General features: G+C 34.6%; 2 protein-coding genes across 5 annotated transcripts in view; one reads left to right on the top strand and one right to left on the bottom strand.

The window, feature by feature from the left end:
• Positions 1–869: 869 nt before the first annotated feature.
• Positions 870–8627, top strand: LOC128556981 (complement C1q-like protein 3). Its single transcript, XM_053543257.1, has 2 exons — positions 870–1189; positions 6230–8627. The coding sequence occupies exons 1-2, from the start codon at positions 949–951 to the stop codon at positions 6640–6642; spliced, it is 654 nt and encodes a 217-aa protein (XP_053399232.1). The 5' UTR covers positions 870–948; the 3' UTR covers positions 6643–8627.
• Positions 7226–17642, bottom strand: part of LOC123558312 (solute carrier family 4 member 11-like) — a 95501-nt gene continuing 85084 nt past the window's right edge. For all 4 annotated transcript variants that reach the window (XM_053543254.1, XM_053543256.1, XM_053543253.1 and 1 more), the window contains exons 13-19: positions 16908–17097; positions 13700–13806; positions 12862–13033; positions 11928–12101; positions 11130–11322; positions 10484–10653; positions 7226–9870 (exon numbers count right to left, since the gene is read on the bottom strand). In XM_053543254.1, coding sequence (XP_053399229.1) covers positions 9810–9870; positions 10484–10653; positions 11130–11322; positions 11928–12101; positions 12862–13033; positions 13700–13806; positions 16908–17097 — 1067 coding nt within the window. In that variant the 3' untranslated portion in view covers positions 7226–9809. The remainder of the gene's footprint in view (positions 9871–10483; positions 10654–11129; positions 11323–11927; positions 12102–12861; positions 13034–13699; positions 13807–16907; positions 17098–17642) is intronic.

The raw sequence follows: 17642 nt of genomic DNA, 5'->3' as shown, positions 1-17642 counted from the left end.
ACATATGTTGAGAGTATATACTAATTAAATAAAATAAGAAAACATAAAATTACACGCTGTAAATAATTATGCCTATTTTTTTCAGATGGTGCATTAAAATATTCTCGTTATGTTCCTGTCTAGTGAACGCACAGTTGAAATAGTCGTCCGACTTTCTAGATATGTTTGCTTATATGTGTCGGTATATCAATAAGATCTTAAAAATCTTAATTTTTGTAAGACGGTTTCCACGGTCGTTCATGAATTGGCTTAGTCAAACTGAGCTAGCAACATTTTCATTTGTGTCATGTTGGGCGACCTGTAGATTTTCACTTTTCTATATTATTAGTTACGTGACGTCTATGTGACAATACTATGGTATGGTACGGTGATTAGGAACAACCAGTGACAGCGAGGTCTTGTTTTGTTTACGTGACCATAAATTTGCATACTATGGGTATTCATACACTTGGTTGTTTTTTTAATTAAAACGAAAACTTCAGTATATGTTGTTTTAGTCACCTTCAAAATAAAATGTTTTAAGGCATACCTGTGGTAGCACTGCACACTGCACGTTGTGGAAATATTTTTTTGTGTGGAAAGCCTAGAACGGTTGGTGTTAGGGTGGTCTTATGAACTGGTAGATATCTCAAGTCAATGTTCTTTTTGACACAGGTGGCAGCAGCCACGAAAACATTCTAAAATTCAGTATGCAGGGTTTTTACAACGTATGCTGGTGATATTCTCTTCACAGCTGTGCACGTCCTTAAATGTTGTTTTTTTTTACCAAGGAGCACCAGCTATTTTGATATTTTCCTTCTTCCTGATTATTCTTGAGTACAAGGACTATGAAGGCATTTTATTGGTCATAGCTTAGTTTATACATAAGATAATTTTCTTCACATAAATTTGTGAACTACACGTTCTCATTTCATAAACTCGCCACGCAAATATTTGTAAAAAATACTTATGACAAAATACTATTTTATTTTCGTGTTGGTTGAAAGCTTAATTTTCAACTGGTGTTTTGCGGGGGAGCCAGACAAGTTTAGTTATGAATCCAAACTGCTAGACAAAGTGATTCGCCTGGAACTGAAAGTTGAAGAGATGGAAAAGGAAATGAAAAAGACACAGGCAAATACGGTGTCAGTGTTGGAAAATGTGAACCGAGTACTGGATAACAAAACAGCCGAGCTCAAACTGTTAGAAGGTATTGTATCTTTTATATTGAATTTTTTTTTAAATTTCATCGTAATATATATTCCGAAAAGCCAAATGCTTAATTTGTTGCTCCCTTAAAGCATTAGATATCAAAACTGGCAAAACTTTAAGGAAGTTTCTGCACATTTGATACTTAGTTAATACTCATTTATTTTAGCTCGATGAAAGTTGATAGTTGTGATGAAAGCTTTAAGCTTATTTGAACCCGCTTCCTGGGAAAACCAGTACTGGTGTCGTATGTGAAAGCGTATAAGTCTGGTATAATATAATATATAAAGTGTTAAACAGTCGGTGCTACAGTCTTTCTTAATGTTTACTTTGACAATAGACAGGGTTTGATGTAAAAGAAGTCAAAAATAATAACATAAAATAAGCAGCAATGTCAGGACTCCAGGGGATATTTCGCGAATTGTGAGAATTCAAGCACAATGACCTACACATTCATTTGTAAATATGATTGAAAACCTGTACATCTACAACTTTGAAAAAAATCACTAAAATCTACATTGTGGAACTTCTTCTGTACCCGAAAATGTCACCAAAAGAGCGAATTTCACATAGAAGCCAATTATGAAAATTGACCGGAGGACCATTTTCCCATTGTGAAAATCGACAGGAGTACAAATATTTTCAAATCGGCCTAACAAAAAAGCAGACAGATGGCCTTACCTTTATATTGGTCGAATTTTCTTCCCATATTATGATGCCTTTGAAAAAATATGGTTTAATAAAATTCTACATTATAGAACAATATATGTTTGGAATCTGCAGAACTACCTTAAAATGAAATGTGACAGAATCTTGCCATATCCAGTTTCTTGTACAATTAACTTCAACAGTTTGATTAAAGATCTTACTTCAATATTTTATTCTTTACTATTATATTGTCAAAAATAATTTACATGTACATGTATTATTTCTGACCTAAATAAATTATAACTTTTATGACTTTTTTTAAATTTCCATCAGAGGTCTTGTCTCCATTCGTGTCTTTATTGTTTAGCCTTTTGTTTTTCGTTATCTGATGCTACAAAAATGTCTTTGCATAAAATGTGTCCCATGTGGTTCTGGGACGATCTGTGTATAAAAAGAATTGGAACCACTGCCCTACCCTTGCATGATCGTAAGAGGCGACTAATAGGGTCTTAACACTTGGTTTTGCTGTAACTCTGATTCCAGCAGGTATGCAAATTTTGATTCCATACCTCATGTTTTTATTTCGATGTAAATGAAATGTGAAACCAAAACTTGTAGTCCTGTTTGGCGCCATATAACCTATACTGTGTTGGTGCGCCGTAAAAACCAAATAAATAAATTGTATAAAATGTGGCTGCCACTTTAACATGAAGTTTTAAATTGTTTTTATTACCTCCCTTTACGACTCTTAACTATAATAGTTCATGTGCAATATGAAAAGTAGTGCTTTTTTTAAGCATGTAATTATGCATAACATCTATTTGGAAAGCTGTTTCGTTTGTTTTTAAGATAAAAATGTAAAGCGTTATGGACCGTTAATGTCGTTTTATATTTGCGGAGCCCACTTGCGGTGAGGTGTAGATCTATAGCAGGCCCCTATCTCAAAGATCAAGGCTACATATTGGATGATCAAAAGTTATTTGGATGTTGAGAGGACTGTCTGACATACATAGAAAATAAACTTTTTTTGAGGCAGAAATATTTCATTGTGATAGCATGTGTTAAGCGAGACGCAAGTCCCTGAGTCTCAAAGCGCATGTTCACACACTGGAATCTTGTCAATGTGCATGGGGCATTTTTAGGTTACAGAATAGCTTGTCTCAATGAGATGAGCGACTGTGGCGTAAAAGGCCCGGGTAACTATATATGAACAAGAAACGCGGCAATGCCACGAAACCAGGTTTTCATCACTTTTCATAAGAATAAACAAGAGTGCCAGAATGTCACAATATACGCCCGTCACAGCAAATTTCTTTACTCTAGCACCTGTATTTGCAGATGTAATTTTAATTTTGTGGTTGTTTAGTAATCATTGTAATTCTTTTGTTTTTCTAAGTCCACAAAAAAACTCCTTACGAGGTAGAGATACCTTAAAATACACCCAAAATTAGAAAGTAACAACTATGTTGTACCACAGAAAAGTGGTCTTGGTTTTATCCTACGGTGAATTATAAAAAAGTTACAATTTAAGTTATTTATAATAACAACTAAGGGAAGTTAATCTTAAAAAAAAAAAAAAAAAAAAAAAAAAAAAAAATTGTAAGTTCACACAGAAATCCTTACCAGGTAGAGATTGGTCAAAATACACCTCAAAATTGGATGTAACATGCATGTTGTACTACAGAAAAGTGGTCTCGATTTTTCCCTACATCTAGTAATGAAAAAGTTACAATATAAGCTATTTATAGTAACAACAAAGGGAAGTAATTCTAAAGAAGGGAACTGTGCAAGACACTTCGTCTCATGATGGTGTATAATTGTGCCAAGTTACATCAAAATCCCTCTATGCATGAAGAAGATATGCTTCGGACAAAGTTTTCATTCTTGTATCCTTTGACCTCTAAGTGTGACCTTGACCTTAGACCTAGGGACCTGGTTCTTGCGCATGACACTCCGTCTCATGATGGTGAACAATTGTGCCAACTTTCATCAAAATCCCTCCATGCATGTAGAAGATATGCTAACCCTAACCCTAACCCTATTTTTAGTTACAATGACCTTGACCTTGATCCCAGAAACCTCAAAATCAATCCCAAGCTACAACTTTATATAAGTTTTCTATACACCAAGTTTCATCATGATAGCTCATTCCTAAGTTAAGTTATTGACCGGAAACCCTTTTTCTATTTTAAGTAACAGTGACCTTGACCTTGATCCCAGAAACCCCAAAATCAATCCCAGTCTTTGTCTTGATATAAGCTACATACACACCAAGTTTTATTCAAATATCTTTACCGAAACAAAAGTTATTGACCGAAAACCCTTTTTCTATTTTAAGGCCATACCAAATTGATTAATAGTTCTTCGGAAAATTTAAAAAAAAAAATGGAGCGGGCGAGCGAAATTTTTATTTTATTTTTTTTTTTCTCAATTTTGATTTTTTCAGAGGAGGGTAGATTTTACATGGAGCGAGCGGGCTTTTTTTATTTTTTTTCCCAGCTTGGACCCTTGAGGAGGCGGTTATGATTATACATGAAGTTAACATTTCTTTAGAAATAACACAGAAATCAAACATTTACAGTGTGGGTAACACAGTATATAGCTTTTCTATTATGTTTTAAAGACTACATGAATGATTTTGCAAATAAATTCTTGCCAGACCTCACTGAATCACTTTGTTTTTTTTTTAGTTATAATTTCTAAGGGATGAGTGTCTTATTTTTAATTTTGATTTTTTCTACATTAATCTGAAGGCCTGCCTATTTAACGGCACAGCATGAGGAATATTTAAGACAAAACAGGCACATGTGTGGAATAACATTTCTTCTGAAGCACAGTTAGATGGCTTCGGCACATGAACAACTTTGTGCCTCTAGTGGAACTCCAACCCATAGAGGTGAAGGGAAGTAACAAACCACTTGACCAGTGAGACCAAACAGAGTTGGTCATACAGATGGTTCGACATTGCTCGAATCCCTTTGGAATAATTTCTTAACAGGTCAGGCTAGCTTATGTTTTTTGTGGTGGAGATTCATTTCAGGCAAAAATGATAACAAGACTGACAAAGAGTGATCCAAATATGGCCACCCTTAAAGTGTTATATGGCCACCCTTAAAGTGTTGTTTGTTTTGCTTTGACTGAACTAGAAATTTAGAGTTGGGGAGGTCTGTTTTTTCCAGTTTTTTTTTCGTTCTATCAATTCACAGCCAAGTAATAGACAAACAGGCAAAATTGGGGTTACAAAAGGACAGATTTTATATCTACACTACTTATTTGAAAAGCTAAACAATTTCTAAATTGACTAAATGCGTTTCAATAGAATATCTGACTGCTGTACTAAAGAAGTTACGTTCAAAAAGATTTGGCCTAGACAATGTGATAGGTCGGTCAGGATCTGTGAACAAACATTTTTTTAAGATAGTAGTCGGCCTCAGCTTTGGGCTCTAGATATAACATACTGAACTAAACAACTGATAACAAATGGTTTGAAAACTATATCTGAACAATATTTCCAAATATTTTTAACTGCATCCCTGTGCACGTCTTACAAGTCGTGCTTCGTTCCTTTCACTGTATTGAACAAAAGTAGAACGTGCCTACTTCTTTACCTACCGACACATCGAAGGTCATGTGTGGCACTAGCACAGACACTCCAGATTTAAAACAAATGATGAACAACACCATAATTCCTGACTTTTTGAGTTTTGGTCATCAGTAACATGTATTACGGATGCATGAAATCCGATCAATATCACTTTGACGCATTAAAACAACGATAAAACCTGCTTTGCCGTTATTATTCCGGACCGCGTAATCGGGAAAAAAAAAATTTTTTTCGGAGATTTTTATGTACGTGCGGGCGGGTGATTTTTATTTTTTTTTCTCGGGAATGAAATTATTGATGCGGTAGTTCCGACGAACGACATATCAATTTGGTATGGCCTAAGTAACAGTGACCTTGACCTTGACCCTAGAAACCCCAAAATCAATCCCAGCCTTTGTCTTCATATAAGCTACATACATACCAAATTTTATTCAAATATCTGTACCGAAACAAAAGTTATTGACCGGAAACACCAGTTTGACGCCGCTGCCGCCGCCACCGCCCGCCCAACCGACATCTACCCCAATCTAATAACTCAAGTTTTCGTTGAAAACCTGGTTAAATATCAAGTAACCCAGGGCCAAAGGTCTTGTCTGATCTCATACAAACTGTAACTTCGACATGAATTTCCCTTTTAAATTGGCAGACACTTTCGTATCAATAAGATAGTGCGTCTTTGACGTCGTAGTGTTTCGGGCATAAGTAAGTCATTACCCTATGAAAGGCATTTTTTTAAAGTAACACATCAAAACGATTATGATGGCAAGTTAATCTCGTTGTTTATTTCAGACAGAGTTGACAAGCCAATGGTTGCTTTCAGTGCATATAGTCCCGTGGATAAAAGTTTAGACTCTAGTCAGATCCTGGTGCTACAAACTGTGCCCTTGAATGAAGGCAATGGATACGACAACGTTATTGGGGTTTTCACTGCACCGGTAACAGGGCTCTACTACTTTGTGGTACATGCTTGTAACTATGCAGGCCGGGGCTTCTACTATGACATCATCCTTGAACACAATCCAGTAGCCAGGAGCACGCAATTCAACAATGTAAATCACGACTGCAATTCTGTTAGTGCTGTTACCATGGTTACAGCTGGTCAACGAGTCTGGGTAAAAAGCACAAGTGGCAATAGCAGTCCACAGCTGTACGAAAATTCCTACAGACGGACAACATTTGCAGGTTTCCTTTTGCAAAAATGAATTGCAAAATAGTGAAATCCATGAAAACAAACCTGAAACAGGACTTTTAATACGTTTACACTTTATGGCATTGTTTTCTTTTTCTTATTATTATCGATGTTGTATTGCTTACATTAAAGTATTTGCTCAATTATTTCTTCCATTTTTTGTAAATTTTTACAAGTTACTATGTATAATGAAACTCTTAAACAATCTTAAGTTTCACATTGTCAGTATAAGCACCAAAGACACATTTTCTTGATACCATCACATAGGCTATGGACATTGACTGTAGGGTCAGGTAAAGCACAGCTCGTGTTTTCTAGGACTATTATCTTTTACAAGTATACACTTTCTTAGTCCCAATGCGCGACTCTAGTTACCTCCCCTGACGGTCCATACACAGACGTTTTTCATACTGTGAAGCTCATAATTTATGTTCGGATATTAATCACTAGTGATTACGCCTGTTTTCAGACGTGGCCGAGTTGGACCTAATATCAGACTGAAATGAAATGAAAGTGACAATTACGTCACGAGTTGGACTAATACTTTCCTGACCAAATAATAAGTATTATTTCAAATATAACAAATGCACAAAGTTCAAATCATCATGATTTATTTTTAACTATGCATGTATAAAATCTGTACATATTTGTATAATACAATGTTGTCTAATGTAAAAAGCTTACTCTTTTGTTAACAACAAACAACAACAACATGAATGAAATGGTTCAATAACAACATAAAGAGCTACCCCATACCTTTGTTGTTAAGACTAGCCACTTAACTGATAATAAAGAATTTGTCACAAAAATTCATCTTCTGTATTTTTCTTTTATTTTATGTGAAAGTGACAAATTCAAGTCTATTTTAGAGATTTTGTCAGAGAACTGATTGTAGTATTATCAGTCTATGATATTGGACATAGGATATAGACTGGCTATATTCACAATTTTAACAATAAAAATAAAAAAAAATATCATGGTCTTGGAGCTAGTTTACTTTGTTGTTTACGTTCCCTTAACACAAAACATGGAACATACTTTGTACTATATTTGAAAATAACCTTCTTTTTGTGTAAAGTAACTTGAATATTCATCTATGCATAATGAATTAATTGACCATACACGAAAAATGACCTAAATTATTTGACCTCTAATTTTGACCTTGACCTTTGAGGTAGATGTCAGTATCTTGGGCATGACATCATCTCATTATGGGGAATATTTGTACAAAGTAGTTTCAAAATCTGCTGATGGATGTCAGTGTCACACACTGGACAAAAAAACTGGCCCTGTCAACCTTTGACCTCCAAGTGTAGCTTTGAACTTAGCGCTCATTACAGGGAACATTTGCACCAAGTAATTTGAAGACGCCTTCATAGATGGCAAAGTTGTGGACAGGACACACAACAATCATTGTCAAATTTTGACCTCAAACTGATGCCTTGACCTTAGAATGGCGTCTGGGTTTTGTGTGCAACATGTCGTGTCATTATGAAGAACAACTGTGGTAAGTAATTCAAAAATCTCTTGATGGATGGTAGAGTTATGGACACGACATGTAGTGTGACAGGACAGACAGAAGGACACAGTCCATTTCAAAGTCCCCCTTTTTTCCTTTAAGTAAGTGGGGACAGTAATTCAGTCGAGGGCAGTCCTAATCACTATGTGTTTGCTTTGTATAAAATATTTGAATAACAATTATATGTACAAAATATAACAGTTCTGTGTATAGTCAAAAGTGTCAAAGGTATAGGCAACAAAGATATAAGAAAGCTCTTTACACAAAGGTACATTTTTGATCTACATGACCATAATATTGCAAGTTTTGATTATCTACAAAAATATACGAAAAATATGTACATCTTCATGATACAATTGTGTACCTGGTCAAACAAAAGAAGTCTTAGGCCCATTGCTTTGCATTTCTATTACCAAACAAGGTTTATTAATGATTGAGAATTACTTTAACACAGAAAAGCTTTTTATTAAACATAAATGGAACACAAAATATTTGGCCTGTTCTGTTTCAAAATACATATGCAATGCCCTAAGAAGTTTTACTTGAATATAATATTATATTATGCTCAAAAGTCATATCTGAATATATAAACAATAACAACACAGTGGATATGTAAATGGAAATTGTGTGTGTTCAAGAAAGGACACACTAATATATGTCAAAGTATACGCAGTATGAATATGTAAAAGCCACTATTAAAAAAAAGCAGGACGTTTTTTTGTTGTTTTTTTAACAAATATAGCTGATACTTTTGGACATTTAACTGCGAGATCAGCTCTACATACACTTTTAGTTTATACTATTTATCTGAACCAGATCAATATCTCATCATACAACATGTGAGAGATGAGCATAGAATATCTTTCCAAATACAATCTCAAATCAAACCAAAATTCAAGCATTTGACCCTATCTTTTTTTGTTGGCTGAATTTCTTTTACATTCAATGATGTTTTGAAAAAATAAGGTTTAATAAAATTCTACATTGTAGAACAATATTTGTTTCAAATGTGCAGAACTACCTTTATGGTCAACAGTTATCCTCAAGTATAAGGTTAATTAACCTTCAAAAACATGTAAAAATCATTTTCAGCGGGGAATGAAATACTAATTAAACACATTAATGTCTCAGAAAGTGAACAACCAAACAATAACAAAAAACAAAACATTATCATTGTATAGGCTTCAAACTTAACAATATTGGTCCTTTTCTAAACTGCAATATTTTGAACTCTTAAGTCTCTCTGAACTGAGAAATTTTCTTGCCCTAGTCCTTTTGAACAACAATATTTTCAAGCCTGTGTGTTTCTACTTTAAATCAAATGTCTACAAATTATTGATTTTTTTGTTATCTTTAGAAACACAACATATCAAGTTCAAACTTGTTTACATGTTCATTCTTTTGTTTCATACACTTAATCATAGCAAAAATTGTAATATATTAATATTAGTATGGTATAGTATAGTATTAATGTGTTAGTATCCTGGCAATTTTTTGGAATAAAAAAAAATTGGGAAAGACAACAATTCATATGTCTATATGACATGGCACCACAATGTGCATAGGAATTTCAGATCCTCAGTCCATACACTTGCATGATGTATCTTTTTCCAATTGGTTCAGATCTGATATCATCCGTAAGTGAAATATTATCAATACATTCAGTGTCCATCCATGGCATTCAGATATTTCTGTTGGATAATCTTTGGAATTATTTTTTGTCTGAAATGAAGAACAAAATGGAATCTACTAAATTGTTTTATACTATCCATAACATACAAATCAGTGACAAAATGGTGAGGTTTTGCAGCCAATATGCTAACTTGTATTACACTTTTTTCTTTCTTTTCTTTTAAATTTTCATGAAATAAGAAAGAAATCTGTGAAAAGACAAAATGTTTTGTGTGATACTCTGAGACTGTTCAAATCATTTAGTCAAAAAACAAAAGGGATACAGTGATCTACTGGTTACAGTGTCAACCGCTCAAAATAGAGGTTGTGAGTTCTAACACCATAAGGGTTACTACCATGCCTTTTCATATGGCACTAATACTGGTTTTCCAGGAAGCGGACTTGAGAGTGGTTCAAATCAGCTTCATGCTTTCATCACAACAGTGCTAAAACAAGACGGTATAACTTAAAACATGACTGCTAGGAGGTCAGTCACCCTTTTCCCCATTATGACACAAACAAATTTTCACATTTCAGTAAAAAACAAGCTTGCATTACGGAAAACAAGTAGTAGAATCAATTTAAAAAAAAAACAAACAATTTTTAGCTCTGGGAGACTCATTTTAAAAAATAAAACATTGAAAGAGATTCGAGAAATATTTACCTCAGTGGAATCAGGATAAAGATGAGTATTGGGAAGAACATTTTCAGATATGGATATGGAGTAAAACCAAATACACAAAGTACAGCCAACTGGATCAACTGTAGCAACGTAAAGAAATGCATCATTCGTTGTGGTACACGACGGATATAGTGGTTGGGTGGATATGCACTCTGAAATGAAACATCAAAATCACGAGCTACTTACTGAAACATCTGGTGAATAAATACCTACTCATTTTCTTCTAAAATCCTTGTCTTCTGAGTGGTAAAAGGCTCCTTTTTAAGAAAATAAATACCCTATATGTATGCCCCCTAACTGAAATGAGCTTTAAGTAAGAATACCATAGATTTAAACCCAACAATGATGCAATATTGACAGCAGAAAACAAGACAAAAGTCATTTGTCCCCTAACCTCTCATTCATACACAGTTGTTATTTATTTAAGGACTGAAGTACACAATAAAGGAACTTTGCATGGAGTGACTGACTGCTTCTATCCACATGAAGTAGTGTTAAAAAAACAACAACATTTAACCAAACAAAATAAAACAATCCCTGATTTATATTTAGGAGAGATGTCAGAAACCCAAAAATGCATCACAAACTACTGCACTGTTCCAAATAATAAAACAGACTTTACTGGTACCTGTTCTGTAATGAGCAACATAATTCTCTCAAACATCTGGTTCCCGGTGAGCGCTGTTACAGCTATATACAGAAAGAGTCCGTACAGCACGGGTGTTGGAATATAAGATAGTACAGGCAATATCAGCAGTGATAAACCAATCAGAATGTGTGAAAATATTGCTGTGAGGCGTGTTTCCCTTACTTTCACAATACTGAAATATAAGAAATATTTGTAAAAGTACAGCAGTTTTAAGCAGTGATATGCTGATAAAAGTGGTGTTGACAAGTTATGAATATAACATGTCATTATTAACTCAAATTTTTGTCATTGACAAAATCTGATGTCCTTACCATGTCATCTTGTGATATATTCATTTTATTAGAAGAAACACAATATTTATCTACTAGAGTGCATGTAAAATTATTTTTAATTTGACAGAAATGTGGAGTATAAGCAAGTCATTGGCGTTTCCACAAAGTCTGTAGCAGTCAGCATCAGGAATTCTTAACCCTTACCCTGCTAAATTTCTATAATGAACTTGTCCGTCTTTCAATTTGGACAGTACCATTAACTGTTAAAAGGGTGCTCTCCAAAAGGATACTGACTGAATGGCGAGCAGTGCAGATCTTGATCAGACTGCATGGATGTGCAGGCTGATCAAGATCTACACTGGTCGCAAAGGCAAAACCAATTGTGTCCAGCATAATAAGAATACTCTACAATTGATACAACATTAAACAATACAATAACAGAGTGGTCTACTTACCTATTACAAACAAGTTACAAGAATTATAAATATATCTGTTACTGTCTTACATTGAATAGATATGCCCTTGATCAACACGTTCCTCTACATCAGCAAGAGCACGTACGTGTAATGGGGAGTGTGGTAGAGCAGCGTGCACCCAGGGAAATCCAAATATTGACAGTACACCATTGACCAATCCTATCACTAACAGGTCCCAATGATATGCTGTTCCTTTCTTCATTCTGAAGTTAAAACATGAGTACATCCATAATTTGTTTCCTCTCAGATCCTCCTAAGTCATATTATAAAATAAGAGATCCTTGTATTATAAAAAGCATGCATTATTGTTATCTGGAATTCATTTTGTTCACAAAAACTGTCATAGAACAATGCACTTATTTTAGTATGACTTCATTAATTTATTAGATATTTGAGACTTCACACTTTGACCTACTCTGACATTTAAGTTACTCTCACCAAGCACTGCAGCCTATAGTCAACCAAATTTCACACTAGTGCAATAAATAATGCATATGCTCACGTATACACAGACCGAGTGGTTTTGCAAATTTCAGCAAAGTTTAAGCAGAATCAGTTAATCACAACAAAACTAACTGCAATGTAAAAAGTGACAGCAAATGTAAAGGCTAAGTTTGCGGCATTCTGAGTCCTTGTGTTTGTTAAGTTTAACGTCGCACCAACACAATTATAGGTTATATGGCGACTTTCCAGCTTTTTATGTTGGAGAAAGACCCTAGGTGCCCCTCAAGGCATTATTTCATCACGGGTGGGCTCCTGGATAGAACCACTGACCTTCTGTAAGTCAGCTGGATGTCTTTCTCACATGAAGAAAAATTTTTAATTTGCGCCCCAAGCCACATCAGTGAGGGGCAAGTGATTTGAAGTTAGCAACTTTAACCACTCAGCCACAGAGGCTCCTAAACTAATGCCTGAAAAAAGTTAAAAAAATGTAAGAAGCATATCACATACAATATTACTTACTTATTTTGTGGAGCATTTACAAGTGCTGCGGAGATATTTTGATCCATAAAGAAAAGCAGTGAGAGACAGAAACCCAGTCCCATACCACCGAATACTGCACCAACTGACAACTTGTGTAGAGGAACTACCGTAAATATATTATTTCCACGGGCTGAGTCAAACCCTTTACCCACTGAAAAGCGTAGAGAATAAATATTACTAAAATATTTCATGAAAATATCATATCGGAAACAATCAGGGCTCTAAGTGTTAATGTGAACAAAACATTCCTCACTGTTAAAGAATCCACATTTTTTAATAGTATTCAAATAAACATGTAATTTAGTTCAGTGGACACACATTGTTTTGCTGTAATTTACTGGTTTAGTTATTTGGCTTAAAAAGCTGCATACCTCTAGATTTATGTTAAAATTTTCAAAATTTAGAAAATGCTTTTATGAGTTAGAACTTCCAATAGAAAGAAATTTCAAAGTGATTCTGTGCATTTAAGGAAGTTTTTCTCTATAAAAACACCATTTAAGTAAAATATGCAGAAAACTGTCAAATGAGTTACCCTTTAAAATTTAAGGAATTTAGCTGTTCCTTATTTCATACCCAATAACATAAACTATTTAAATGATACTTATCTTAATTAGCATTCAAAACATAATTAACAGACTTATTAACAGGCACTAGTTTCATTTTCTGTTTTGCCAAAATTGAAAAATGCCCTTTAAAATCCCCACCCGTCACCCTCCCAATAACCCAGACAGGGCCAAGACCCCATTACCACAGTGGAAGAAAGGTCCTGTAACATACAACAAACACTAACATGAAGGATATTGAAAATGCTACTTACTATTTACATCATCAAAAGCAAACACACCAATAAGACTAATAATAACAACAGCAACAGGTAATGAGTAGTCAGCCAACAGTTCTCTCTTTCCTGGATTCAAATATGGCCTGAAATGAAAAATCACAAATAAAAGGCTTGTAACTCTAGCAAACATTACTGGACTGGAAATGGTTGATGTGTACATTAAGATTCATCTTAAAACTTTTTTCAAAATACCATTACTCTAATTAAACACCCTAACAACCAAAATAGCCTAGATTCAAATAGAGTCTGAAAAGAAAAAACAGGTAAAGGGTTGTAACTCTAGCAAAACCCCTTGGACTAAAATAAAAACTAGAAATGTGTCCATGGGACACAGATGCCCCCACTACATGACTACACTATACTACATGACAAAGGACACAAATTTTTTCCTAGGTCAGGGGCCATAACTCCTACAATACTGAATGAATCCGGACACGAAACCCCAGGTGCACAACTGCTCATGCTGACCAACATTCCTGTAAACTTTGGTGACTCTAGGTCAAATAATTTTGGAAGTACACGCAACACAACATTAAAATGACCAATTTTTAACTAAGTCAGGGGCCATAACTCCTACATGACTGAATGAATCTGGACGCAAAACCCCAGGTGCACAACTGCACATGCTGACCAACATTCCTGTAAACTTTGGTGACTTTAGGTCAAATACCTTTGGAGCTTTGTGCGACACAACATTAAAATGACCAATTTTTTACTGAGTCTGGGGCCATAACTCCTACATGACTGAATGAATCCAGACGCGAAACCCCAGGTGCACAACTACACATGCTGACCAACATTCCTGTAAAGTTTTATATATGACTACGTCAAATACTTTTAGAGCTAGGCGTGACACAACATTAAAATGACAGATTTTTACAAAGTCAGGGGCCATAACTCCTACATGACTGAATGAATCCGGATGCAAAACCCCAGGTGCACAACTACACATGCTGACGAACATTCCTGTAAAGTCTTATGACTCTACGTCAAATACTTTTGGAGCTAGGCGCGACACAACACTAAACTGACCAATTTTTACAAAATCAGAGGCCATAACTGCTACATGACTGAATGAATCTGGACATGAAACCCCAGGTGCACAACTACACATGCTGACCAACATTCCTGTAAAGTTTTGTGACTCTACATCAAATACTTTTGGAGCTAGGCGCGACACAACATTCTCGGACGGACGGACGGAAGGACAAGGGCAAACCTATATGCCCCCCACCCCACAAAGTGGGGGCATAAAAACTAAAAACATGTACATGATTAAGTGCTTAAAATAATTTACAAACATAATTCAAGCTCAACTGTTTTATATAACACCTGTGATGTCTAGGTTTTATCACTTATATTTGATTGATTAGTCTTTACTTACCATAAAATGCGTATAATTTTACAAATCAAACATATTTTAACAGGATTATATCATAACAAGAGCAAACCTTTTATGTCTGCTTAGCTGTGCATAAGCATCCAAGATACTAGGATAAATCTGTCAGCATTTAAAACTTTAGTCAAGCATGTAATATGTTTTATCTGATCTCTTTTTCATTTTAAAATGCAAAAACTCACCATAGATTCACAAAAACTTGAACTCTCAAAAGCTTTCTACCATCATATTTATTTGTATCATAAGTACTTTAGATTTACTTAATTATAAAACTAATGTATCAGATGTTTTATAACCACAATTGGAATTTATATGATAGATGCAATCATGTGCCAATATCCAATACGGTACCAAATTTCATTTAAGTACCTTACATAATTTTACAAATTGAGGGACCAAGACTTTGTGGATGGAGAGGCAGATATATGAAAGAGATTGAGTGATGAGAATAACATGATTTGTATGAGCAAAACAAAAATCATCCATCCCATTTTCTCATGGATAAACACATGCATGAAGTCTGTTGTGTAATGATTTATGATGTCAATTTATTTTGTTTACATGAGATGGTGCCAGAACAAAATACATTAAGACTTCTACAAGGGTGGCTTATCAGCATGGAAGTGCAGATCTCAATTTTATACAGATTTAACTGAGAGATTTTGCCTTCTAGTTATCTGACTGTATATATAACAACTGTTTTCTAATGAAAATAAGACTTAATCTTGAAGCTACCTGTAAACAATATATATATATCACAAGATAGCTTTATTAACAAAGTGTTAGCTGCACTTTGGTACATCAATATTCTGAGTTCTTTGTGTCTATATCAAATCAGTAAATAATTACAGCTGGGGATGATGGGAGCTCCATGGGGTGTTTATTGTCACTGACTTAAAGGTCCATTACTAAGGGAAAGTGAGTTGGCAATTTTTTTCATAGCCAGTGCATAGACTTCTGCAAGACACTTATTAATGAAGATTGGCAGGTCAAAATTTACAGAAGGTCTTTGGAACTCAAAGAAATGTATGTGTATTATGTTGAAATTTCAATGAATCGACAGAATGACCCCCCAGGTCTTTTTAACTTTCTTCATACTTCATAGAAAAATAATTGTACATATACTGCGATTTATTTCGAATTTCTACATACCAACTTTCATTTTCCAATAAAATGAAATAGTTTCTGTGCTTTTTAAAAGAAATTAAAATGTTCACTTTCCTTAGTATTGGACCTTTAAAATCTCTGGCACCTTTGAGTTGTGGGTTTAAGTCTTTTTGTCAGAGGTAGAATTCTTTCATGTGTGAATGCTATCCAACTGACAGTTTGTTTTGGGTTTTAAGTCTGCTACAGCAACACTTCAGGTTATATGGCAACTACTCAGTTTTAGCTGATGAAGACCCAGGTGTCCCTCCTGGCATCATTTCAGGCATATAGGCAAGAACACAGGTAGAACTACTGACTTTCCGAAAGATGGCTGGGTGACTCCCTAACTTAATGACACAAGTGGGGCTCTAACCTACAGGAGATGCAAAGTCTACATCCTCAACTACTCAGTTATGGTGGCTCAATGCAATATACTTACCTTACACACTTCAATTCTCTTGAAATCTGCAACATCATAGGAATGACTTATACCCAATACTTTTTTCAGCATGCCTCCAAATTCAAGTCAGAATGTTTGCTGTTTCTATGTGTATAGGCTAAAATCAAATCAACATTCTGTTAACTAACCAACATTTCTTCTAGAAACATATAATCCTTCATAACATAAGTTGTACTAACGTTTTTGTAAAGTTGTAGAGTGTCACACCGAGCCATAGGGTTCCCAGTAATAGTAACAAATAAAGTAAACTGACATCTCGTTCACAGGGACGGACCTCAGCTGTAACATTGTTCAGTGCATTTTCAACAGCCACTTTCGTACTGTTAAAATCATTCGCACACTCTGGAATGCTGTAATGAACGTCAAAATCTGGAAGAAAAGAATATGCAAACTAGAAATGTTCCTGCTACAAAAGTACAACTCCATCCCCACTGCCCACCCACCTCTACCTCACAAAAAAATTTATATTTTAACAAATGTTTCTTTTACAATTTAACAAAGGACCCTAGCTATGGGTAATAGAAGCTTTAATCTATTTATTGTTCCCAGTGAGAATTTTCCAGATTACTTTTATCTATATATTTCATTCATTTATTCGTTCCAAGTACAAAAAATGTATCTTTGACTACATGTATATTCACTCTAAAACATGTGAAATCTTAAATTGAATTGTTGCTAAGACTTTTTTAAATCATTATATACTCTTGTTAAGATTATGTTAAACTTGTAGTAGCACAAATAATTTAAAAACTGTAAAAAGTGGTATAAATGAAAACTTTGTCAACTGATAAAAAGTACATAAAAAAACAACTTTTCTATCAACTGATAAAAAGTACATAAAAACACTTTTTTATCAACTGATAAAACGTACATTAAAACAGTCTTTCAAACTGAATAAACTTTAAATGATAGTG

Source organism: Mercenaria mercenaria, chromosome 5 (assembly GCF_021730395.1).
Source record: "Mercenaria mercenaria strain notata chromosome 5, MADL_Memer_1, whole genome shotgun sequence".
Taxonomy (NCBI): Eukaryota; Metazoa; Mollusca; class Bivalvia; order Venerida; family Veneridae; genus Mercenaria; species Mercenaria mercenaria.
The sequence above is the reverse complement of the archived record's forward strand: the minus strand, read 5'-3'. Positions and strand labels throughout refer to the sequence as shown.